The sequence below is a fragment of the Gracilinanus agilis genome, chromosome 6 (genome assembly GCF_016433145.1).
Source record: "Gracilinanus agilis isolate LMUSP501 chromosome 6, AgileGrace, whole genome shotgun sequence".
NCBI lineage: Eukaryota > Metazoa > Chordata > Mammalia > Didelphimorphia > Didelphidae > Gracilinanus > Gracilinanus agilis.
The window spans coordinates 292,698,125-292,721,547 of record NC_058135.1 but is presented as its reverse complement, the minus strand read 5'-3'; the positions used below and the strand labels follow the sequence as shown (position 1 = coordinate 292,721,547).

General features: G+C 56.6%; 1 protein-coding gene across 1 annotated transcript; it reads right to left on the bottom strand.

The window, feature by feature from the left end:
* Positions 1–3,947: 3,947 nt before the first annotated feature.
* IGHMBP2 (immunoglobulin mu DNA binding protein 2) lies at positions 3,948–23,360 on the bottom strand. The gene is made up of 15 exons (XM_044680222.1): positions 23,281–23,360; positions 22,740–22,909; positions 21,446–21,638; positions 18,944–19,041; positions 17,498–17,661; positions 16,363–16,557; positions 14,239–14,386; positions 13,747–13,921; positions 12,937–13,119; positions 12,078–12,196; positions 10,937–11,031; positions 10,516–10,639; positions 8,879–9,781; positions 6,722–6,894; positions 3,948–4,438 (listed from the first exon to the last, which is right to left on the bottom strand). The coding sequence occupies exons 1-15, from the start codon at positions 23,358–23,360 to the stop codon at positions 4,241–4,243; spliced, it is 3,018 nt and encodes a 1,005-aa protein (XP_044536157.1). The 3' UTR covers positions 3,948–4,240.
* Between the last annotated feature and the right edge of the window lie 63 nt (positions 23,361–23,423).

The window sequence follows — 23,423 nt, the reverse complement described above, 5'->3', positions numbered from 1 at the left end:
ACATACTCAAAGGCAACAAAAAACTGGGCTGGATTGCTTTCAAGGAACTGCCAAGTCCCTTTAATGAATCCAGTTACCCATGAAAGCAAAGGCCCTTCTGAATACTCACACCCTCATGATGGCAGTAAGGCAGGGGGGCATGACAATATTCAAAGAATAAAAATGAGTAACACACAGAAGGCTCCAGGTGGCATATGACAGACATGGGCAGCCCAAGGCGGCCCTCTGACAAACAGAGATGGCATCAAAGAACTGTATGCCAGGAAAAGAAGAGGGGCCCAATGCAGGGCAAGGATGGGGGCTCCTCGGGCACAATCTCAGGAGAAAGCTCTGGTACGAGAATGCAGATGAATCGCATGGCACAGACAGGTGTGATCTGTCCACAGATTGAGCATCTGAGTCTTCCCTGCTGATGCTTTGGGTGCCTTAAGATACAGGTGGGCACAGAGAGCTGCCCTACAGGGCCGTAACTAGGGCAGGGAGGAGAGCTGTGCGTCAGGGCACCAACATTTAGAGGGCACATTCGAATCCTCCCGAGCTGACATCTCCTCAATTCAGGAGCTCCCTCCATGAGGCAGATCGCAGCCCATTGGTCCTGATCCATTCTCTGATGCTTGAGGCCTCCCTCACCTCTTCCCACCTCACAGGCACCAGAAGGGCATCCGGGCATCCTCCTGCCATCTCTTGGCTCACGACTCCCTGACACCTTTCTCTGGGCTCTTCTCTGGGGTCCTTGGTTGGGTACACACTGCAGCCTGCACACACCCCAACCCTTTTCCATTGGCCTCTGAATCGTGATCAAACTAGGCTGACAGACATCTAGCTACAGAACATTTGTATTTAAGACAGCTGGGCCAGGCCGGGCTGGGCTGGGCCATTTATGGGAAGCTCAGGGCCACTAAAAGGCCTTGTAACTTCCCGAGAGCACTCCAGCCCCGACCCATCGGACGAGCCCTTCAGGGTCCATTTGGATCCACTTTAGAGATGCCTCCTCCCACAATGGGGGCACTGAGCAAAGGCACGCTAATGATTTCATTACCAGCAGGCCCAGCAGGCCCATCAGCGCGGGATTCGTGGCATCTGCTGCCTCCAAGCAGCAAGCCCAGTGAGGGAGGGGGAGGAGAGGACCGGACTGTGGCCCTTTGGGCCTGAGCCAAGGAGAGTTGAGCAGATGAGGAAGGGGCTGGTTTGGGAGGGCTGGGGCAGCCATAAGCAGGCCCCACTCCCCAGAGGAAGGGCTGAGCCCAAATGACAGTTCTGCCTCGGGGCCATCCCGATGGGCGGCGCGGATGTCACATACATCCACGGCTCTCCCCAAAGGGCTGCAGAAAGGAGGCAAAGTCAGTGGGATGTCTGGCAGGGAGGAAGCCTGGCTGGAGGCGTTCTTCCCTTTGCTTCGCTGTATCCTGCCCAGCCCTGGCTAAGAGACTTTGCAAGGAATTGGAGACTCAAACTTTCCACACCAGAACATGGGTGGGAAATGGAATAAGTTCCCACTCTGACCCTCGGGCTTGATGCTGGAATGGTGCAGCGAAAACAACTTGGCGGGCATCACGTGACTCCAGCTATGGCGCTGCTAGTGAGCCCAGGGACAGCAGCCAGTCATTGGGAAGGAGAACCCCTCTGCTCATCAGCGCCTTCCTGGCACACACTTAGGGGCAGCAATTTTTTTTAACCCCTCACCTTCCATCTTAGGCTTAATACTGAGCATCAGTTCCAAGGCAGAAGAGGGATAAGGGCCAGGCAATGGGGGTTAAGTGACTTGCCCAGGGTCACTCTGCAAGAAAGAATCTGAGGCCACATTTGAATGCAGGACCTCCCCTCTCTAGGCCTAGCTCTATCCACAGAGCCACCTGGCTCCTTCAGGCTTATCAAACTTGAAACATAAACTTGGAAAGGATAATTAATACACTGAATGATAGAGATTCAAAATAATCTGAAGAAACTGGAACTCTGGGGAAAATCAATTATGAAGTATGTAAATAGGGATAAATATAAAGTCTCATCCAAATAAATCATCTTCAAGAATACAAGCTGGGAGAGGTGTGGCAGCAGTTTGGAGGTGTCATTGGATTCAACAGTTTGATTTGGCAGCCAAAAATGCTCATGTGATTTAAAAAAAAAAATAAATCTTCCCTCCTGTCTTAGTAACCATTCTAAGGCAGAAGAATAGTAAGGGGTAGACAACTGGGGTTAAATGACCCGCCCAAGGTCACTCAGCTAAGAAGGGTCTGGGTCACATTCGAACCCAGGACCTCCCAACTCCAAGCTTGGCATTCTATCCATTGTGCTACCTGGCTGCCCCTTAATGTGATTGTGATCAGTCTAGCAACTCAACGTCATCTATGAACATTTATTAGAAAAGAACTGCTAGCTGTGTGACTGGGCAAGACAGGTAACCTCCACTGCCTAGCCTTTACCTTGGAACCAATACACGGTATTGATTCGAAGACGGAAGGTAAGGGGTTAAAAAAATAATAAACTTAAGAGAACTAGAATTGGTACCGTTTGTGACTAAGGAGGCAAATTCTTAACTGAACAGGGGCCACCAGTAAAGATGGAAGAGAGAAATTCTATTACTTGAACTCTAAAAGCTTTTGCATGCACAACTACTGGAGAAGAAGGACTTTCAAACGAGCTTCTTGCCTGGGCACTGGCTATACCACTGTGCTGGTAGCCGTTCATTTATCTTGTAATTAATTGATTGCCAATATGATGCGAATGTTTCTGCCCTGCCACCTGTTTGATTGACAATCCCACAACCTCCAGTTCTTGAAGCCTCAATAAAAATCAGTTCAACTGACTGACTGTCTCTCACCATCTGAGGAGGAGCTGGCAGGCTGAACATGATGCTGATGAAAACAGAATGGAAACTACTAGAATCAATGAGATGTGTTTGGGGGAATATGTGCATGAAATTGCACTGATAAAGGTCTGGCAGAAACATATATGGCCAAAGGCCCCACAGATGAGGAGCAAACTGGCTTTGAATGAACCCCAAACTATTAAGTCAGGTGAAAAGAGGCTCCAACTGGTTAATAGGAGAAATGCAAACCAGAACAATAGTGAGCTTCAACCTCTCTAAACCCAAAGACAAAGGATGGGGAGAGACAAAACAAAGAGGAGGAATTGTGCTTCACAGAACTGCCAATTGGTCCGATTGTTTTTGTAAACATCAGTGAAATACACCAATTGAGTGACTAAATGTCCACCCTGCGCCCAGACTCAGATTCTACAGGTCAGATGGACAGGCAGGTACATTATTAGCTCTCCCTCCCTGAAGGAGTCCCTAACAAAAAGCCTCCAGACAAACCAAAATATTTAGGGCAGCCAAGAACTGGAAACCAGGGAGATGCCTACACAAAAAAGCCAACGCTGGTTCTATGCTTGGAAAAGATGGAAAGAGACCCAGGCAGCACCCCTGATCGATCGTGGTCTTTTTCCATAGGCCCAGCCTCGGCTCTATGGGACCCCCAGAAAGCACAGGGTCTCGGATCCCTCAGCATGATGCTACGTGGCAGAACCAAAAAGTGAGCACCAGAAACTGTCCCCATGTGAGGTTTGCCAGAGATCAGGGTAGATGTGGCATCCGGTGTTAAGTCTTGTCTATTTTAATACATTGAAAATTCTGGGTCTAAGACACAGATGAAACAACAGTAAAATGCCGGGGAACGTCCATTCTTCAGAAGGGAGGCCAAGGAGAGGGATGGTCCCAGAAGGGATAACGATGCACGGACAGCTCCGGAGAGCCACCAGGGAGCCCGGCCCAGGGTCACTCAGCCAGGACCGGTCTGAGGCAGGGCTGGACCCAGGTCTTCCTGGTTCCAAGGTCAGCTCTCTGGCACTCCAGAGAAGGTTCTAGATAAGGCAAAGCACCAGCCAGACAGTGCCTCCTCTCTTCCTGGCTCCCCCAGGCCCACCCTCCAACACATAAACCCAAACCTGGGAAGTGTTTCACAGACTTTATTTCATTCCCTTCACTCAGGGTCTTTTCCCTCAAGCAGTGAGGACGATGCCCAGAAATCCAACCACCTCTTTCTGAAGGCATGTGGACACTCAGACAGACCCACGCACTTGGACAGACCCACATGCACACAACACTCCCCCCACTCCAGGTCCCGACATACCCTGTCATCACCCACTTATGTGAATGTGAGCAGCGGCACCCTCTGCGGGGGGCCAGACCGGCTCACTCCTCGCAGGGATGCTGGAGAAGAAGGGCCAGCAGTCCAAAGGCTCCTCACTTGTCCTTGTCCTTCTTTTTGCTCCTCCTCTGGCTGCTCAGCTCCCCGAGCTTCTTGTCCAGCCTCCTCTGGAGATGGACTCTCTTCACGGGGTCCACAGCCTTGTCCTTGGGCCCGCTGCCGGGGTACAGGACCCCTTCTCGGCTGATCCTCTGCCGGGCATGTGCTCGCGCCTTCTCGCCGCATCCATGGACCTGGGCAGACAGAGCACTCCATGTCCTCCTGGGCCTGCCTATCCAGGACCCCCAAGAGTGAGCCCTCTACACCCCCTGCTCCCTCCCCATCACTCGCACAGGCTCTAGAATGGCCAAACACACTTGGAAGCCATCCACCAGCCCCCTCCCCCCATTTCCATCACACGCAGGTTCTCACAACTTGGGGTCAAAATTCCCCCACTTCCCTGGAGGACTCTGGCCCGGTCCCCAGGCAACAGTTCCAGGTTTCTCTTTGGCCCACTCAGCTAGAAAACCAGCCATTGGTAGGGGCTGCCCCAGGCCAGGCCCCCAAACCCAAACACCTTTGGCCTCCATGGAAGAAGGGGCCCCTCTTTGCCTGGGCCCTAGAGAGCTGGCCCCTCTGCAGGCCCAGATGGGCTCCCCATCCCTCAAGCTAATACCCTGGATCTGCTCTGGCCGCTCACTCCTCAGTAGGTCCAGCTTCCAGCCCCCTACTCATCTGAAAGGGCCACCCCAAGGTCACCCACAAGGCCATCCCTGCTGGGCCCAATGGGGTTACCCCATCTTTCTCCTCTCCTCTGCAGCTTCTGACCACTGGGCAGGCCAGCCCCTTCCCTCATCTTCCTCTCTATCAGGTGCTCTCTCCTGGGTCTCCCCATCCTCCCCACGATCACCACAGAAACACCCCCCTAACCTGGCCTGCTCAGGATCGCCTCCAGGAGGCCCCTCTGCAACCTCAAACTCATTCTCTCATAAAAGAGAATGGCCTCTCCCCTCCCCTGACCCTTCTCTTCCCACAATCCCGCCCCAGCCCAGTCTTTCAGTCTGAACAGCCCCTGCTTGCCTTGGGGACCTCCTTCCTCTTGACCCAAACCAGTGAAAGAGCCTCTCCCCACCCCTGGGTCTCTGCCACTGCAACAGCAAAGCTCTTTGGGCCACACTTGGGTCACCCCAGAGGCATGGCTTGAATGTCTACTGCCCTCTAACCCCATCAGGACCAATATGATCTGACCACACGTCTCTCGCCTCGTCACTCATTCATCTGTTCAGTGAGCATTTATCAAGCACCTACTGTGTGCAGGGCAGTGTCCTAGACACTGGTGACAAAAGAACAAAACCAAAGCCAATCCTTGCACTCGAGGCCCTTGGGGTCCCAGGGGTACCCCACCATGCCAGGGGCCTGGGAGCTGAGTCTCCTGCCACCCAGGCTGCTTGTTACCCTTCTCCTGGCTCTGCCCTCTCCACTGTTTGAGCCACTCTAACCCCGGCTCGGCCCTGGGAGTCGGATAAACATGTTATTGCCATTGAGATCATGAGCCAAGCAAGAGTTAAAAGGCCTGAGGAGCTCTCCAGGGCTCTGTACCAGGACCAGGTCACAGTCATCTGGCTGCTCTTGTCGGGGTCTCAGCTGTGCTCTTGAGGGCTGAGACAGCTGAACGGAAGAGCTTTAGGAAGACCCTCCCCACCTCCAAATGCCTTCCTAAAACCCCCTTCCCATGTAATGCAGAGAACCTGTAAGTCCACTTTATAGACATGTCTGGTTGGCAGCAGAGGGCAAATGGTTCCCCCGAAGCATCTTGCCCTTGGGGTGCCCAAAGCTGGCACCCTCTCCTGGTCCCCCTCTTTGTCTCCAGAGCACTGGGTGTGTTGAGCATCCTGCCCCCCCTCAAAGGCTCCCTTGGATGCCAGCATGTTGGGGATGAGCAGGGGGCAGGGAGAGAAGCAGGGGGGCTTCTTGGCTTCCTTTTCACCCCAGTAAAGTGAGGACAGATTCCTCCTCACCACAAAAGCAAAGTGGGCCCTCACTGGCCATCAGACCCAGCAGTCCGCAGCATCCCCCCAAGTGCCCACCAATTGGTGTTTGTGAGTGTCCAGTGAGGGAGAGGCCAGCCTGACTCCCCAAGGGCCTGCTGGGGGCAGCTCTCACTGGACAATGCTCAGGACAGAGGGGAACAACTCCAACCCAAATTCCTCCCTGGACAATAGAGAAAGGGACATTTTTGATCAAAAAGTTTTCACCTCCTACAGAGCCAAGAAGCCCACTTGAGCTCGAGAGCAGCCTGGGCACCGCCTCCATCTCTGCTCGGCCGTCATGACAGAGCCAACGGCTCGCCCCCAAGGCTGGGCTGTGAGCGCCCACTCAGAGCAGGCCGCGGTCAGCAGGCCCGTGTGGCCATTTCAGGCCGAGTTCCACGCCATGATCAGTAAAGCCATTCCCCCAACACAAGGCTCCCAGCAGGAGATGACCGCGTGGATGAGGCCACCCTGAGGTGCACCCACGGCCCGCCGGGAAGCCCCTACCTCGGGGATGTGATGGCTGAGGCAGAAGCGCTGACCGCAGTGCAGGCAGAGCTGGCCCAAGGTCGTCACGCTGGCTTTGCACCCGGGAAGCCAGCAGGTGTTATCAGCTCTGATGGCGGCAGAGACCAACGCATCAAAGTCTTCCTCAGTCGCGCCATTCACGCCCGTGTGTCCTGTGGGAAACGCCAGGGACGGTTAAATGGGAAAAGGGTTCCAGGAAGCAGCCGAGCCGTCCCTGGTTGGGCCTTGGTGCAGAGGAACAGCCTGGAGAGGCCACGAGGAAATGCACCGTCCCCTCCACTGGCAGGGGCCCTGGGTGGCCGTCCACCTGTGCACAGGAACTGGCTCTCATGCCACCCACATGGGCAGACACAAGAACCGCTTGTTCCTCTAGGAGTGGGGGAGCCGGGGCGCAGGGGGCGACAGACCCAGAAATGACCGTGGCACAGACAAGGGCATCACGGAGGCTTTGTAACAAGGAGCTGAAGCTGTGGCACTTCCCAGCTGGTACTGTGCCAAAGGCTTTCGGTGGGTACCGAAGGTCCCAGCTTCTGGCAGGCCCCATCAAGTCCACAGGCTCTGAGGGTCCCGGGCTCCACGGGCTCAGGGAGGCCCACCACCACATTTGTCTGTCTCCGATCCCTGCCGGCTAAGCCTCTGCGGGACCACAATCTGCGCCAAGGAGGAAGGAATCCTCCCAAAGCTAAAGCCTCGAGGCCTGAAGGATGTATGTGGGCCCTCGGCACATGCGTCCTGGGCATTTCCTTAGCCTGTAAATGGGCAGCTCTAACGTTTCCTCACTCTGTGTTGGCTGACAAAGGACCAGCCATTAGCCAAATGTCTCGGTGGTCAGCTCCACGAAGGGGGCCACTTCTGACTGCCTAGCCCACTAGCAAGTGCCCAGTCGGGCCACCGGCAGACCTTTGGCAGGGAGAAAACGAGGGCCAGCGGGGGGCTCTGACCCCGTCTTGGGCTATACATGTCTGAGCCTGGGTGTCCTCTGAAGCAAAATTGCTTCTGCTTCGCCCCCGAAGGGCCTGCTGATATCACAACGGGGCCTTTTTCAGGGGACCAAGTGGGAAGAGGGCAAATCCAACTGGCCAACATGAGCCGGATGCTCAGATCTCCCGGGGCAGAGGCGGTTCTATGGGTAAAGGGGCCAGGGGAGAGGGCAAGGCTCCATCCAGAGTCCCCCGGAGCCTCAGAGGGCAGGGAGGTTCGGAGGTCTCCCTGGCCTCCTCTCAGAGGTTCTGAATCTAGAAGAGCCAAGAGGCAGCCAGGGCCAAGGCTGCTGGGCCAGCTGGAGAGCAGAATCCTTCCTCAAACCAGGGTGCAGCCACGAGACGAGGCCACATTCTGGAGGAAGAATGGGGGTTCCGGCCCCCCACACCTCAAGCCACTCCAGGGAAGGTGTTACATGACCATTCCCAATTGAGATAATGTCCTCTGGGGTCCTAGGGTGACCCCAAAAAGAAAGGAAGGCCCCCAAATACTCTCGTCCTAGCAATACACCATGCCCTCCGGGCAGCTGCCCTCACCAGCACTGCCCAACCTGGCACCTCTGACCAGCAGCCCGCTGGCACTGGGCTCACACCTCACGGAGACGAGCCTCACTTAGAACAACTGGACGGCAGCCTGGGGACTGTGTACCCCCTACCTCATTGGACAGGGACTGATCCAGGGATGGCTGCCCCCGATGACCGAGGGCAGGCAGAGCGGGCAGGTCTGTGAGGACAGGCCCCAGACCAGAGCCTCCGCAGACAGCTAAGGGAATTTCTCTGAGGGATTCCTACCTCAGGCGGGACGTCCCCCACCCCACGGACACGGGGCTCTGCAGAACATCACCGTGTTTAGGGTTCACTGGTTTGGCTGAACTGACTCGTCTTTTCTTCCCTTTTTTGCTGTAAAGAACCAGGCTGCCCCCTACAGTTACACAATCTACAATTCCAGGGACGAGGCCGGGCAACGGCTACTTGGACAAAAGCCAGCGGGTCGGGCCTGCTTGGCCTGGGCAACAACAATGGAGCACGTGACACCTCCCTGGGCCCATTTCCCCTACAAAGGACCCTCCAGGTGTCAATCATGGCGGACACCACAGACACTAGCCCCAGGAGAGGGATGAGCTCCCCATCCTCTCCAGGAACTCAAAGTGCTCACCTCTCCTCTCTTTCGCCTTCTTCTTTCCTGGTGCTTTAGGTGCCCGGGAGCCAGCAGGGTCTTGGTGTTGTCTGGCCGGATGACCAGGCTTGGCTTTCCCTACCTGCCCTCCTTCCCAGGGCTGGGCTTTCTGACTCACACTGTTCTCACTGCTCCTGGGGGTGTCCTGCTCCCCCAGGGCATGGCACGGCATCCCTGGGCCTGGGCACCCTGGCTGGAGCTCCCGCCCCTCGGTCTCCATCCCTGCTGGACAGAGCGCCACAGAGGCAGCGGAGGGGGCAGCAGCCGCGGCGGGGGTGGGAGTGGGGGCCGCGGCGGGGGCAGGGGCGGCAGCGGCGCCCTTTTTGCGCACAGAGATGTATCTCTTCTTCCCTTCGCCAACACTCTCGTGCTTCAGCCCGTGCTCCTCGGCCAGCTGATGGACCAGCATCCTGTCGTGGGCGTTCAGGGTCGCAGGGAACTCGAGCAGGGTCTCGCCGCTCTTCACAAAGTCCGTGATCATGGTTCTGAAGGGCTCTGCGGTGCCCTCGGGTCGGCCGCCATTGCTGACGCCTGTGCCCGCTGGCACCTGGCCCGGGGGCCCGCTTCTGGTGCACTTCCGGGCCCCTCTGGCCTTCTGCCTTTCCTGGCGGGGTCTGGGGCCGGGCCGAGCAGGCTCCCCAGGCTTCCCGGCTGCCTGGCCGGGCCCCTGAGGGCCTTCATGGGAGTAGTTGTCGGGGACGATGTCGTCGAGGTACTCGAAGGCCGTGCGGGCTTCGCCCTTCACAGAGAAATACTCCACCAGCTTCTTCAAGAAGGTGTCGCTGCTGACGGTGCGGGAGTCGCAGATGACCGCTACGTGGCGCCGGGCACGAGTGACCGCCACGTTGATCCTTCGATCCTCGGCCAGGAAACCGACCTCGCCTAAAAGCCAACACGCCGAGGTCAGACACGGGACTGAAGTGACCCCAAAAAAGGCCCTCCAGGTTAGGGGTCAGGGCTGAGCCTGGGGCCCCAGGAGGGAGGCACGGGGGCCACCACCTCCTCCCTCGGGCCTCTCCTGGCCTCTGCTCTGACTGAGGCACGGCCGGGAAATGCGGCCCAGGATGGCTCTGACGGACAGTGAGGTCCGGGAGGGGAGACGAGCCTGGCCTCCGGGAAGAGTCCTGCCCACAGCAGACCCTTCCTAAGCATCCACGGGGCAACCATCCTCGGCAGCAGCTCTCCTGGTCACCTCCATGAATGGGTCCCAAGTGAGAGCCCCCCAGGACAATTCCCCTTGACCAAGACTAAGAGAGGGCGGCCGCCCCCTGCTCCTGGGGAGGACACGTCTGGGCCCCTCACGAGGCCTCGGAGCCCATCCCGGGCACTTCCTAACTCATCTGCCCGGCATGTCTGGCTCAAGGCTCGTATGACCGACAGTCTCCCTTTGAGGGTGGTCAAGCTTCAGCCAGTCTCCACGTCCGGGAGAGCCTCTCGCTCTTCCTTACGAGGTGGGAGGCGGAGAAGAGGCTGGACACGGTGCAGAGGCCACCCGCCCTATCGGCGCCTGTGGCTGGGCCGTGCCCGCATCGGTCTAGGGAGGGGCCGGTGGGCCCGACCCCCCCCCCCCACTTCTCAGCCTCCCCAGAGTCCTCCCACCACAGCCTCCTCCTCACCCTTCCGGTTGGACCGTACGAAGGACAGGACGATCGCCTCCTTCTCTCTCCCTTGAAAGCCATCCACAGATTTGATTTCGAGCCCCGGATATCGGGGGGAAAGCTGCTGCCTGAGCAGATCCACCTGAACACAGAAGGCCCTGAGTCAGCGCACCAGGGCAGTCGGGGGCTATGGGGAGAGGGCCTGGCCCGGGTTCCAATCTGGCCTCAGAGACTGTGCAGGTGGGTGACCCTGGGGGAGTCACTCACCCCCACTGTCTGGGACTGACCCCAAGCCAGAAGGTCGGGGGCCTAAAAAGAGGCACAGGGAGAGCCAAAGGCATCCACGCTAAGGGCAGGCCTTTCCCTTGCTCTCCTGTGGCCCTTGGGAGCCCCATCATGCCCCCTCCCCTGCCCAAGGCAGCCCAGGCTTCTGCCTCACCTGCAGGTTGTAGGGCGCGATGACGGCGATGTCACCTACGTGCACTCCGGCGTCCACCAAAGCCTGGACGTGCAGACTGACGAGTTGGACTTCACCTGGTGACAAAGCACACGGGGCACCCCCGAGGCATGAGTCTCAGACCCAGAGAACCTGGGGGAGTCTGAAGGGGCTGCCCTCGGGCTCTGAGCCCCTCCAGGAGGGGTGCTCTTTCTGTCTGTCTGTCTGTCTGTCTGTCTGTCTCTCTCTCTCTCAGCCCTCCTACTGTTCATGGATACTGGAAAACACTGAGGAGGTCTCTGTCTCTCAGTCTGTCTCTCTATCTCTGTCCATCTGTCTCTGTGTCTGTCTGTCTGTTTCCCTGTGTCTCTGTCCATCTGTCGGTCCACTCTCGCTCTCAGCCCACGGCCACCCCGCCTTTCCCATACTACATATCCTGGGTTCAGGCCCAGTGAGGGGAAGAGCAGGGTCGGTCACTTTTCTCAACACGTTTCAGATTCACAAAATGCCCAGCAGGTGTGGAACCAGCCTCTTCTGGGTCGCGGGAGGCACGAGGCCATTTGCTCAGAAAGGCAGGCGGGGGCCTGGGTTCTGGTCCTGCTTCTGCCACAGACGAGCTACGTGAATCGGGGGAAAGGCCCGGCCACGTTGGAGTACTGGACTGGGTCCCACGTTTATGAGACCTGTACGGCGCCCCGTGCTCAGAACGAGATCCAGCTGAGGCCGCTCCGGCCCCCCAGGAGTCACGAGGGTCAGAGACTAAGGCAGCCCCCGGGCACCACACGCTCAAAGGGAAATGAATGCAAAAGTGGACAGAGAATGGCTCTCAACAGAGGGACTGAAATGACCCCAAGATCCCAGGAGGAAGAAAACCTCATTAAGAAACTCAAGTGCAAGCAATAAACCAAGCGGGAAGATAGTAAAAACAGAAAGGCATCTGGCCTCCAGAGCGGGTAAGATCCAGGCCCCCAGGAGGGACCCCAAAAAGGCCCCCAAGAAGACGGGGAGCAGGCACCGCCCCCAGCTCTGCAGGGCACAGGTGCCATGGCCACTTTCCTGAAGCGCTTCCCTGCTTTAAGGGAGCCCAGACACGGGAATGAGGCGTCTTCCCAAGGCGGGTATCCGGGTGCTCGCGTGCTCGTACCTGGGTTGCCCTTGGACTGCTCGTCTTCATCCTCGAGCTCAAACAGGCCACAGCCGGCCGTGTCGATGAGCAGCAGAGGGATGCTCGTCTCCTCGGTGGGGGTGACACCGGGCAGATCCCTGGGGTGGCATGAAGAAGCCAGTTACGAGTTAACCCCAAGCCAAGCAACACCTAAGAGCAAGAGCAGGGGTGTCCGAAGCCGACAGAAGCGGGGGCCACAGGACGGTCCATCCTGGGCCAAGAGTGGACCTTCTGGGCCCTCAGTTTTCTCAGGAGACGTTTCAGCTTTTCCCAGTTACTTGTGAAAATGATCTCAAATTCAGCTCTCGGACCCTGACCCATCATCCCCAGCCCTGCCCCGGAGACAGGAAGTGGGCTAGGCCACAAAAACAAGCTCCACATAACATTTCTGGCTACTTTTTCTTCAGGGTCAAGCTGCACCCCGAGTGCCCCCAGCATAGCCTCCACTGACTAATGGGAATAAAGCCCCGACCCATCACGGAGCCCTCCGTCCCCCCCAGCACCAAGGAAAGGCCGAGTCTCGGCTCCACCTCAAACCCACTGAGCGATCCTGGACAGGACGCTGACTGCTTCTGCAGCCTCAGTTTCCCTATCTGCACAGGGTTACAACACTACCCTTCTCAAGAGGTTCTTTGAGAAAAGAGGAGACACAGACCCAAAGCCCCATCCCCAAGGCGAGTAACGGTTGAATGAATCGCCCTGAATGGGGCTCGCTCTGAGGATGGCCAACGGTCTCGGGCCGTCTCTCCCGGGGAACGGCCTCCCCAAACCTGCCCCAATGCACCTCCCCAGTCGCACGGCCCGGGGAAAGCTCTGAGCCCAGCCCCTGCCTGCTTACTTCAGGAGGTGGCCGGCCACCGAGGCGTGGGCAGTGAGCCGTCCGTGGTACAGCTCCTCCGACGCCCACTGCATGATGGCCTGGTGCATGCGGTACTGGACCGTCAGCATCCTCACGACCCGCTCTCCGTGCTTCTTGATCAGGCGCTCCATCAGGCTCAGGTAGAGCCCCCCGGTGGCAGCTCTGCAACAGAGAAAGCCTACATGGAGCGGGGCCACGGGGAGGAAACTGCCTTCTAGAGCAAAAGACAAGGAGCAGCCGCCCAAACGTGCCCCCCTGAACAGACAGGGACACCCCCGGGATGTGCCGGCTCAAACGAACTCAACGAGCATGTCTGAACACCCGCTGCACACGGGGGGAGGTGGGGACGGGACACAAAGTCCAGGTGAGGCCGAGGCCCTGTCCTAAAGCCTGTGATCCCATAAGGGGATGCGGCCTGTACACAAAGAGGGCCCAAGCAGTGCTCTGGGCCTCTGAGGGAGAATGAGGAGGGCCCAGGGGAGGTCAGGGAAGACCCTCAAGCTCGCTCTCCCCACAACAGCTGCTTGTTCTTCTCCCCAAACAAACACCAGCTTCCCAGTGTCCTCGGGGATTCCAGGCTTCCTGGGGAGGAGCAGGGGGGCAGCTGGTCAGGAGCCAGGGCCCTTCCAAAATATACTTTGCTCATCGATGGCCTTGCCGGGGTCCGTGTGCCAGGTCAGCCTCTTGAATGAGGCAGGGGGGCTTCCCCTCCCTGCGCACAGAGACATCCATGCCATGCCAGCTGGGCAAAGCCCCTCCACCCACGGTGCTAGAAGAAGAGGGGCTTACTGTTGAGACACAATGGTGGGGGGCAGCTGTTGGTGGTCTCCAGCCAGGATGCATTTTCTGGCCCTCAGCAGGGGGATCCAACAGCTGGCTTCGAGGGCCTGCGCACACTCGTCGATCACCACCACATCAAAGTAATCTTCAGGGAGCAACTTCAGTGGGCCATCAGGGGAAGCCCCTAATCCAAAGAGGTCCCATCAGGCTCAGAGGAAGCCTAGGGATCCACACATGCCTGAAACCATCTCAGAGCCACAGTCAAGCTCAAAAGAGAAGGGGGGACAAAAACGCAACCCCCCACCCCCACGCCCCCCGCCCTAGCCCCAGCGGGTTCTGAAGAAACATACAAATGGGCCTTTGGGCTCATCCATTAGCACCCTGGAAGCCAAGGGGCCAGCAAAGATGCAGAAAGTACCCAAGTCTGGGCCTTCTCAGAAGGGCAGCCCTGGCTTTGCTCCCCACGCTGACCCTGGGCCGCAGCAGTGGGGATGGTCTCACCTGTGTTTGTCGCCAGGATGACGTCGGCCCCCGTGAGGCTGGCCAGCATGGCTGCTTCCTCCCTCTCCCTCAGCTCCTTCCTAAGCAACTTCATTTCACTGCGACAACTATTCTTGTCTCTCCTCTCCTGGGTCTTTTTGCTTTTTACCTGTTAATGGAAACAAGGACGAATCGTTCTCATTTGTGTCAGAGATAGAGATGTGCTTAGCATCCGCCTCGAGCATCCGATACAGACATTCCCTCCGCAGGTACAGATCAGCACCCGTCCACACTGTCCCATCAGGCCATGCCATGGCGCTTGTGACCCTCCTTGCCTTCCCCCAGCATCACGAGGAGGACTACAAGGGGCCCCGGCCGGCCCGTCCCTCTCTCCCCATCTTCTTTCCTGTCCTACTTTCCTTTGACAATGGCAAACCTTTACGGCCCTTTAAGGCTTCCAAGCATCTTCTGTCTGGCCCTCGTCTCATTCTCAGCCCACCCGGGGGGTTTCACAGCCTCCTTTTGCAGAGATGCTCCGGGCTCCCTCTCCTCTGGAGGTTTTTACAGCCCCTCGGAGGGGGCTCTGCCCCACCTGTCCAGGCTCTTCATCCCTTATCTCCTCTACCTCCCTCCCCAGAGCTCTTGGGTCCAAGGACATCTCCATCTCTGGACCCCTCTGGCGGGCCCCATTCCTGAAGCTCTCCCTCCTTATATCGCCCCACCCCATCCCCCCAACCCTCAGCCTCCCCTTTCACTCAAGCCCCCTTCACTGATTCTCCCCATTTCCTTTCTATAGCTGGTTGGCACAAAGTGGTTTCATGTTGTCTCCCTCATCAGACTGGGCTCCCAGGCAGGAACTGTCTTTTCGCTTTCCTTACCTCCTGGGGGCTTAGCACAGGGCCTGACACAGAACAGACACCAGACATTGACTGACTCACTGAGCAGAAGTTCAGAAACTTGCCCAGAGTCACCTCACTAGCAAGTCTCTAAGGCAGGACTTGAACTCCAATCTTCCTGACTCCAAGGCCAGAGCTCCTGGCACTGCCCCAGCCAGATGCCCAAGGGTGAGGGGGACATAATCATTGCCCACTAAGAGTTGGTAACTGGTGTTCACCCTAACAAAAGCCCCTGAACACCATCAGCAACATCCAAACTCCAGTAATGCCCAGCACCATCTCAATGGCAAGAGCATCTTCGGCTCAGAGAAATCTCTGAGAAACAGCCCAGTGTGTGCTCGGGAGCCTCCTGGGGCCTGGCGCCAGCCCTGGTGCTCTGCTCCAACCCCTAGAGAGCATGGGCTCGTGACGTTCCTGGAGCAGATGCTAAATAATGTGCCTTTGGGGGTCCAGCTCTGCCTTTTTCCTGCTCAATTCTGAGCCTGAATCATCTTGCAGCAAGGTCTGCCCAAAACCCAGGGGCTCGGAGATGAGCATCTACCAAGTGCCGTGATGTGGCCAGGGGGCATCCTACATCCACTCAGTATCTCCCTCTCTCGTCCAGGTCTCTCGGCAGCATCCTAAGCCTCAGGGTCCTCCCAAAGAGGCACACATGGTGGGATTTCACCCTTCTCCACATGGACCCTGGGCTGGGTCCTCCTGTAAGAATGTCCTGCTGTGGAATGGGGCCAGGCACAGGCCTTGTGATGAACTTATTTCAGCATTTGCTAAAGGACACCCTAACATCTTTGCAATTCCAGCATGGGGAGGTTGTGGGAGGTTACAGAAGGAGAAAGGCATCGGGATGAGAGGAGGCCTGGGTTCCAATTCTGCCTCCAACACTTAAAAAGTTCCTTGGCCATGCATGGGCTGCTTCCTACCTCCTCGGGCCATTGTGAGGAACAGATGAGGTCCCGTCCACCAATAAAAGAGCTCTGTGAGACTCAGAACATCACAGAAAGCCAGCTGTGAGTACTACCACCACCACTCTCCTGACATGGGTCCAAAAGGAAATCTCTGACAGCCCTGGAGGACTGGCTGCCCTGATATTAGTACTTTAGGCCCTGAGTTGCTCCCAGTGATTTCAGAGAAGACCCTGGGGACTCTTTTTCCTATGGATTGGCTTCCTGCCCTTCAGAGTCTCCCCCAACGCTCTATGTGGGCAGCCCATATCCCAAACATCTACCCCCACCCCCTCCCCCTGGAGGACCTGGTCAATGTCCTTCCTGATATCCGCCACAATTTGGGCCTGGTCACTTCGGGCTAAGACTGCATCGAGGCAATGGTGCTGGATGGCATCCAGAAGGCGCGCAGGGTGTCCGAGACGGAGGACTCTCTGCTTCCGTGCAGCCAGCCTCTCCACCAAGTTGTCCACAGCAATGTTGGAGGGGGCACAGCACAGAACCTAAAGCAGAAGTAAGCACCGATGAGTTTGGTCATTGGTGGTCCTGTCATAAGCAAGAACCTGGACCAGGGGAGTGAGATGTGTAATCAACAGGACTAGACGGCACGCCTGCTTCACCTTAAAAAAGAGTAGAGGGCAGCCAGGTGGCTCAGTGGATAGAGCCAGGCCTAGAGTTGGGAGGTCTAAGTTCAAATCTGATCTCAGATACTTCCTAGCTGTGTGACCTTGGGCAAGTCACTTAGCCCCTATTGCCTAGCCTTGCCATTCTTTCTTGGAGTTGCTACTAAGACAGAAAGTATGGGATTTAAAAAAAGGAGCAGAAAGCCAAGCTGATATGTGCCAATTCAAAAATCCCACAATTCTGGGACTTGTCTTTAAAAGATTCATTATTCACAAAACAGGATCAAATTATTAATGTAATTCATGAATGGAAAGCCCGATAACCAAGATCAACGTGGCCTACAACACGGCTAGACACACTGGAAGTCGATTGAGTTTAGTTGCATTAGAATCTAATCAAATCCAAAAACTTTCCCTTTTTCTTCTCACAGGCATGGAGAGGAGAGCCAGTCGGCCCAGAGAGAGGCGGCAACAGCACAGCACAGGTGCAGGGCGAGGGCTCAGACTCCAGCCGCTGGGCACCATGGCAGGAGGGTCACCAGGCTGATGACCCAGAGAATGAAACCAAACAGAGGGCAGGAGGTCTGCTGCTCGCCAGATTCAGGGTGGCCGCCTAGGTACCAATCACTGTGCTGAGAACTTTATTTGCAAACCAAGAGCCAGGAAGCTGGAAAGGCGCTCTCGCTCTCTCTCCCTCTCCCCCTCTCTCTGTCAGTCAGTGCTGTGTGGCAGGCAAAGCCACAGACACAATGAAGGGGCCCTCACAGGCACATCCCCTCCCCCCAAATCTGCCTCTGCTGAGACCAGGGGGCCAGCTCACCTTCAGACCTTGCTGTACAGCCTGGAGTATGATCTCCACCACCGTCGTGGTCTTCCCGGTGCCAGGTGGACCATGGATGATGGCCAGTTCTTTCTGGGCCAGTGCAAAGCCAACGGCATCTTTCTGCGATGTGTCCAGGGAGTCATTGCAGAATGTTAGCGATTCTAGGGAAAGAGTGGCCAGGCTTAGATCCCCATCAGCTTCCCCTTCCCCCAGAGCACCTACCCCTCCCCAAGTGGTACAGGGGATAGCCCAGGGCTCCCTGTCCCCACTCTCAGCCTGTGTGGCTCCTTCCCCCTCCAGCTTGTCCAGGACACTTTCTCTCCTCCCCCAGCCAGATGTTTGCCCTCCCTCCCTCCTGGGAGCACCATGCCTCCCCATGGCATCGTCTGCATGCCCGTCTTTTCTCCTGTCTTAGCTGGGGAGCTTCTAAAGGGCACAGAGTTGTTCTCTTCTGAGCCCAGCCCTCGCCCCCTCACGCCCCCAGAATAAAGCTTGTTGGTGCCTTATTTCTGTCTCATTGTCTGTCCCTTTGGCACATCCGATCCCTCCGGTACAGCTGTCTGTAAAACCTGGCAGACTGCTAGCTTCCTATTCTTTGACTTAAAGCCACCAGCTGAACTGAGCTCACTAACAGGACCATGAAGACCTCAGAATCCAGACAGGCTCATACAGAGCATCAGACTCCAAGACAAGACATAAGGTCTGTTGGGGCCCTGCAGGTGGTCTTTTGCAAAGGAGTAACTGAGCCCAGTCCTCCAGGCACTGGAAATTCCAATTTTCCTGATTCTTCCCATCACACCAAGTGACCCACATGTGTACACACACCACACACACACACACACACACTCTCTCTCTCTCTCTCTCTCTCTCTCTCTCTCTAATGAACATGATAATGAAGACAGAATTTTTGTGAGCAAAAGGTCCTGCAGATGGGGCTCCTCTTGGCTGGGTGACCCAGACCTCCTTGTCCACAGTCAGCAGAAGTGACCCAGACGAATTACAGAATGAAAACACCCGTCTGGGATTGAGCCCAAGGACTGACTGTTTACCGGTTTAACAAGTCAAATGAGGAACTATTGGCCCCCATCAGAAACTCCCCCAAGCCTAAATCTGCCATAGCCCATCCCTCCTAGGAAGCCGAGCACCAGGCAGTCAGTATGAGGACAGTACACTGTCCAACCCTGGCTAAGCAGGAGGAAAACCATTACAAGCTCCAAAAGCAACATCTTGAGGAAGATGTTGGAAGCAGGCTGTCGAACCCTGGACTGAGCCCCAATCTGCTCAATCTTTGAGCCATCCCTGCTGGCTGAGAGACAGATAAGGGCCTGTAGGCCTGGGCCCTACGGGTGGCTCCTCCATGGACTCGCACTCAGACTAGTCTAAAAGGGCCTCTTTGTGGAGTAAGCTCCCCAGTCCCTGAGAGAAGCCACAAGCTGTCCTTACGTGTCAGAGCAGGGCTGCTTGGCTCGGAAGTGCCAAGGAGAACGTCTATAAGAGATGCAGCTGGACCAGAGTGATACTGTTTTAGGGCGATTAAAGCTCTGCCAACAGAGAATACGCACATTAGGAATTCAGCACAGACCAGACTTTCAAGGCCCAGCGTGTGCCCCATGCCCCCAGCCCCAGCTTCCACCATTCTGCCAGCTCTATGGGGGTCCCCTTCTCAGACCTGCGCTCATGGCCCTCCCTGGACCCCTTGCTCAGGGGCCAAGAAGCGACGCTGATAAAAACCCCAAATGACCAAAGCTATTTGCTTTTTTCTTCTCTTTTTTTTAACAAAACCTGGTTGATTTTGAAAAAAAAAAAAAAGCAAATGCTGTGGGGAGCAGGATGGATGGGAGGAGCAGCTCTCTTTTCTCAAAGAGACTTATCCCAGAGCTGCCAAAGGAGCTATCTGAGTATGTCACTGCTCTTCTCAAACACCTTTTGTGGTTCTGTAGGGTTCCAAGAGGCTACCCCCCCCACCCCCACCCCCACCCCCACCCCGCTAGCTCCAAATCAGCTTCCCCACAGCATTCCCCCACCTCTCCCTCCAACCCAAATCATCCTGCCAGCTGTGCCCAAATCCCCAAGAAAGCTTCCTGAGGGCAGGACCCGTCGCCTTGCCAGCAGAGTTCCTACCCAGCACCCAGCAGATGCTTCCCAACCACAAGTGCTTGTGGATGGATGGAGTCACTCATTTCTAACCGCCTCCTGTCAAACATCTTTAATTCAAACCCTTCCCCAGATCTCCCTCTAGACACAGTCCTATCTCAGGATCCAGCAATGCCCCAGAGAGATCTGGGCTGCTCCTTGGCCCCTATTGTGCTCTGCCACAGAGGACACAAGGTGCCATGTGTTGACCAGTGGCACCCACAGAGCTCTTGTCATCCATTGTCTCACTTGAGCCTCCCCACCACCCTGTGGAGGGCCNCCCCCACCCCGCTAGCTCCAAATCAGCTTCCCCACAGCATTCCCCCACCTCTCCCTCCAACCCAAATCATCCTGCCAGCTGTGCCCAAATCCCCAAGAAAGCTTCCTGAGGGCAGGACCCGTCGCCTTGCCAGCAGAGTTCCTACCCAGCACCCAGCAGATGCTTCCCAACCACAAGTGCTTGTGGATGGATGGAGTCACTCATTTCTAACCGCCTCCTGTCAAACATCTTTAATTCAAACCCTTCCCCAGATCTCCCTCTAGACACAGTCCTATCTCAGGATCCAGCAATGCCCCAGAGAGATCTGGGCTGCTCCTTGGCCCCTATTGTGCTCTGCCACAGAGGACACAAGGTGCCATGTGTTGACCAGTGGCACCCACAGAGCTCTTGTCATCCATTGTCTCACTTGAGCCTCCCCACCACCCTGTGGAGGGCCTACTGCCAGCCAGCTAGCCATGCTGGCCCAGGCTTAGATGGTCCCAGCCCAACTAATGGCTCTAATAGAACAGAGGCTCCCAAAGACCAAGGAGGGCTTCCCTATGTCCTTGTATCACCAAAGCCTCACACACAGTAGGCACTTAATGAGTGCCTGTGACATGACTACCTATAAGACATCCAGTCTGGGTGTCCCAGAGACATCTTAAACTCAACTCATCCAAACCCATCCTTCCTCCTAACTCCTCCATTTACAGGCCCCAACTTCCTAGCCTTTAAGTCTCCTTAACTCCTCCCCTCTCTTGCCCCCTACAATATCCCTCCCACCCATCCCAGGCCCCTGGATCTTGCCTCGACTGCTGAGGTAGTTTCCTCACTGCCCTCTCTGCCTCCTGTCTCTGACCAGGGCACCCCAACTCAGAGCCCCCCAGTAGCTCTCTATGTCCCCTCTGTCCCCCATCCAGTACAATCTTCCCTGGCTTTATCACTTAAAAGTCCTTCAGGACCCAGCCCCAACCCCCTTTGCCAGCATTAACTGGCAAAGGGCCAAACTAGCCCCCATATAAACATTCCCATCTCCATGCCTTTGCCCAAACTGTTTCCTAAACCTAGAACGTACACCCCATTCAACTCAAGAAAGAACTTCCAATTTCCTTCCAAGTTCACCTCAAAGGCAGCTTTCGACATGCAGTTGTCCATGATTGCCAGCCCTCTGTCCAGCTTCTGGGCCTCCCCATCACACTAGCTTGCATGTAATGTGGTCATGGTTTTGCACATCTCCCTAAATGTCCTCTCCCCTGGACAATGAAGGCTCTTGAAGCAAAGGGCAGGGACTGTGCCTTTGAGTCTCTGTAATCCCAGCTCTGGGCTAAGGGCCTGGAGAGGCACTCAATGTTGGCTGACTGAGTAAAGAGTCAGAGGTAGAATTTGAATCCAGGGCTCTGACTCTGGCTCTAAAACTACCCACCACACTCTGCTCCTGCCTGGAAGAGGAGGCTGTGAGTTCCTCCAGAGGCCCCGCCCTGCTCAATGACTGATCTAACCCAGGGTTACGTGGACTCCACACACCTCTGCTGGGGTCACCTCCAAGGCCTTACTTTTTGAGTCGCTTATAAGTGACATCGTTGGCTAGTCGGAGCAGTCGGTAAGAGCTGCTTGGGTCCAAGGCCAGGGAGCTCTCTGGGGATTCATCAAAGGCCACGGTCACGGATCTCTGCGTGATCCGGGTCAGAATGCCAGTGGCCAGCTGCTCGGTCTCAGCAGCACCTTCATACAGTCCCACTATGTCACCTGCAAAAACAGAACCACAAGATAATCTTTGGAATGCTTATTTTTAAATCCCTGGTCTTCCATCTAAGGATCAATACCATGTATTGGTCCCAAGGCAGGAGAGGAGCAAGGACCAGGCAGTGAGGGTTAAGTGACTTGCACGGTGTCGCACAGGTAGGAAGTATCTGAGGCCAGACTGGAACCCAGGATCTCCTATCTCGAGCCCTGGCTGTCTATCCACTGATTCATCTTGCTGCCCCCTCAATGCTCATTTCAAATCAATTATTCAGGGTCCACAAAGAACCAAGTCAACAAGTCAGAAGCATCAGGCTTTTTCAGTCCCAAACAATCCCATAAGCTGACAATCTCAGAGTGGGAAGGAGTGAGAAGTAGAGATCACTTTGCCCACTGTTTGCTTGTGGCAGGAAACCCTACTCTAGAACCTGGCTGACACACACCCATGGGATGCCTACTTGCTCTCCAGAACACACTCAGTGAGTCCAAATCTTGACTCAGACATTCTGGGTGTCCCTGATCCCTTCTCAGCCTCAGTTTCCTTAGATGTAATGAGATGACATTTACAAAGAAGCTCTTGGCACGGTGCTGAGCACACAACAAGCTCCATAGAAAGGTTCCCTTTGTGCCCAGGCTGGAGCCTGCCTTTCTAGACTCACTCAGTGTTCGCGTCCATCCCACACCCTAAGGACATTCCTCTATGCCCTATGGGCATTTATCCTGGATATTTCCCCTGCCAAGCATACCCACTCCTTGTTCTCTCAGAGCTGCTCGGTGGCATGCCTGCCACCCCCACTGCCAGCACCCTTCCTACCCTCCCACTGCCCAGGGTCTGTCTAGGCATCCACAGCAGGGCCAGCTTCCTCTCCTCCCTGAGCACAGACTTAGTAAATGGGCACTGACTGGATTCGTTCTGGTTCCATCCTGAGGTCTGCACCGGCCAAGCACCCACTTCCCCAGAGGACTGATGGCAGGGATGGTCAGGGGGCCGCCGAGATAAAAGCCCCAGGCCTGGGCCTCACTCCCAAGCTCCCAGCAGGCCCCACCGTTCTGCTACGACGCCCCACCCCCTTGGCGAACCCATCTCCCCACTGGGGTCCCCCGTACCGGGCCCGAAGCTGTTACAGGGCAGGGGGGCTCCGGGCTCTCCTGTTCTGGGTTCGAGGACGACGAGCAGCCGCCCATAGAGCCCCGTCCGCTGGCTCGCGACCCGCAGCTTCAGCAGGCAGACGCCGCGGCGCTGGAGCTCCTTCGGGGCAACGCTCTCCTGCCAGGTCCTGGGGGTACAAGAGGGCGCAGCTCACGGGGCGGGCCGTGTCGGGGGAGGTAAGGGAGAGAAGGGGGAGCAGCTGCTGAGCCCGGGAGAGAGCCTGTCCTAGCTGGTTCGAGCTGGGATCAACCCGCAGAGGGACCCAGCCCCGCCCCACAGGGAGCCCCTCCATGAAGAAAAGCTGCAGAGGGGGCGGGGCCTTTCCCGGGGCGCCTTCCAGTCCGTCGGTCCGTTGGCCGGACACCCCCCAGCTTCGGTGGACGGGACGGGAATTCTGATGGTGAGTGTCCTGACGGGCCAGGAGCTGGTCCACCGGCTGTCTACATCGTCTGTCCACACTGGCTGCCTACACGGACTGTCTCCCCGCCCTGCCTCTACCTCTTCTCCTGCAGCTCCGCCTCCCGCTCCAGCTCCAGCAGCTCCAACTGACGGCTCACGAAAGTTTCCACGGCCGCCATGACGCCGGCTCCGGCCCCGTACCGGAAAGCCCGCCCCTACCGGAAGTTCCTGTCCGCGATTGC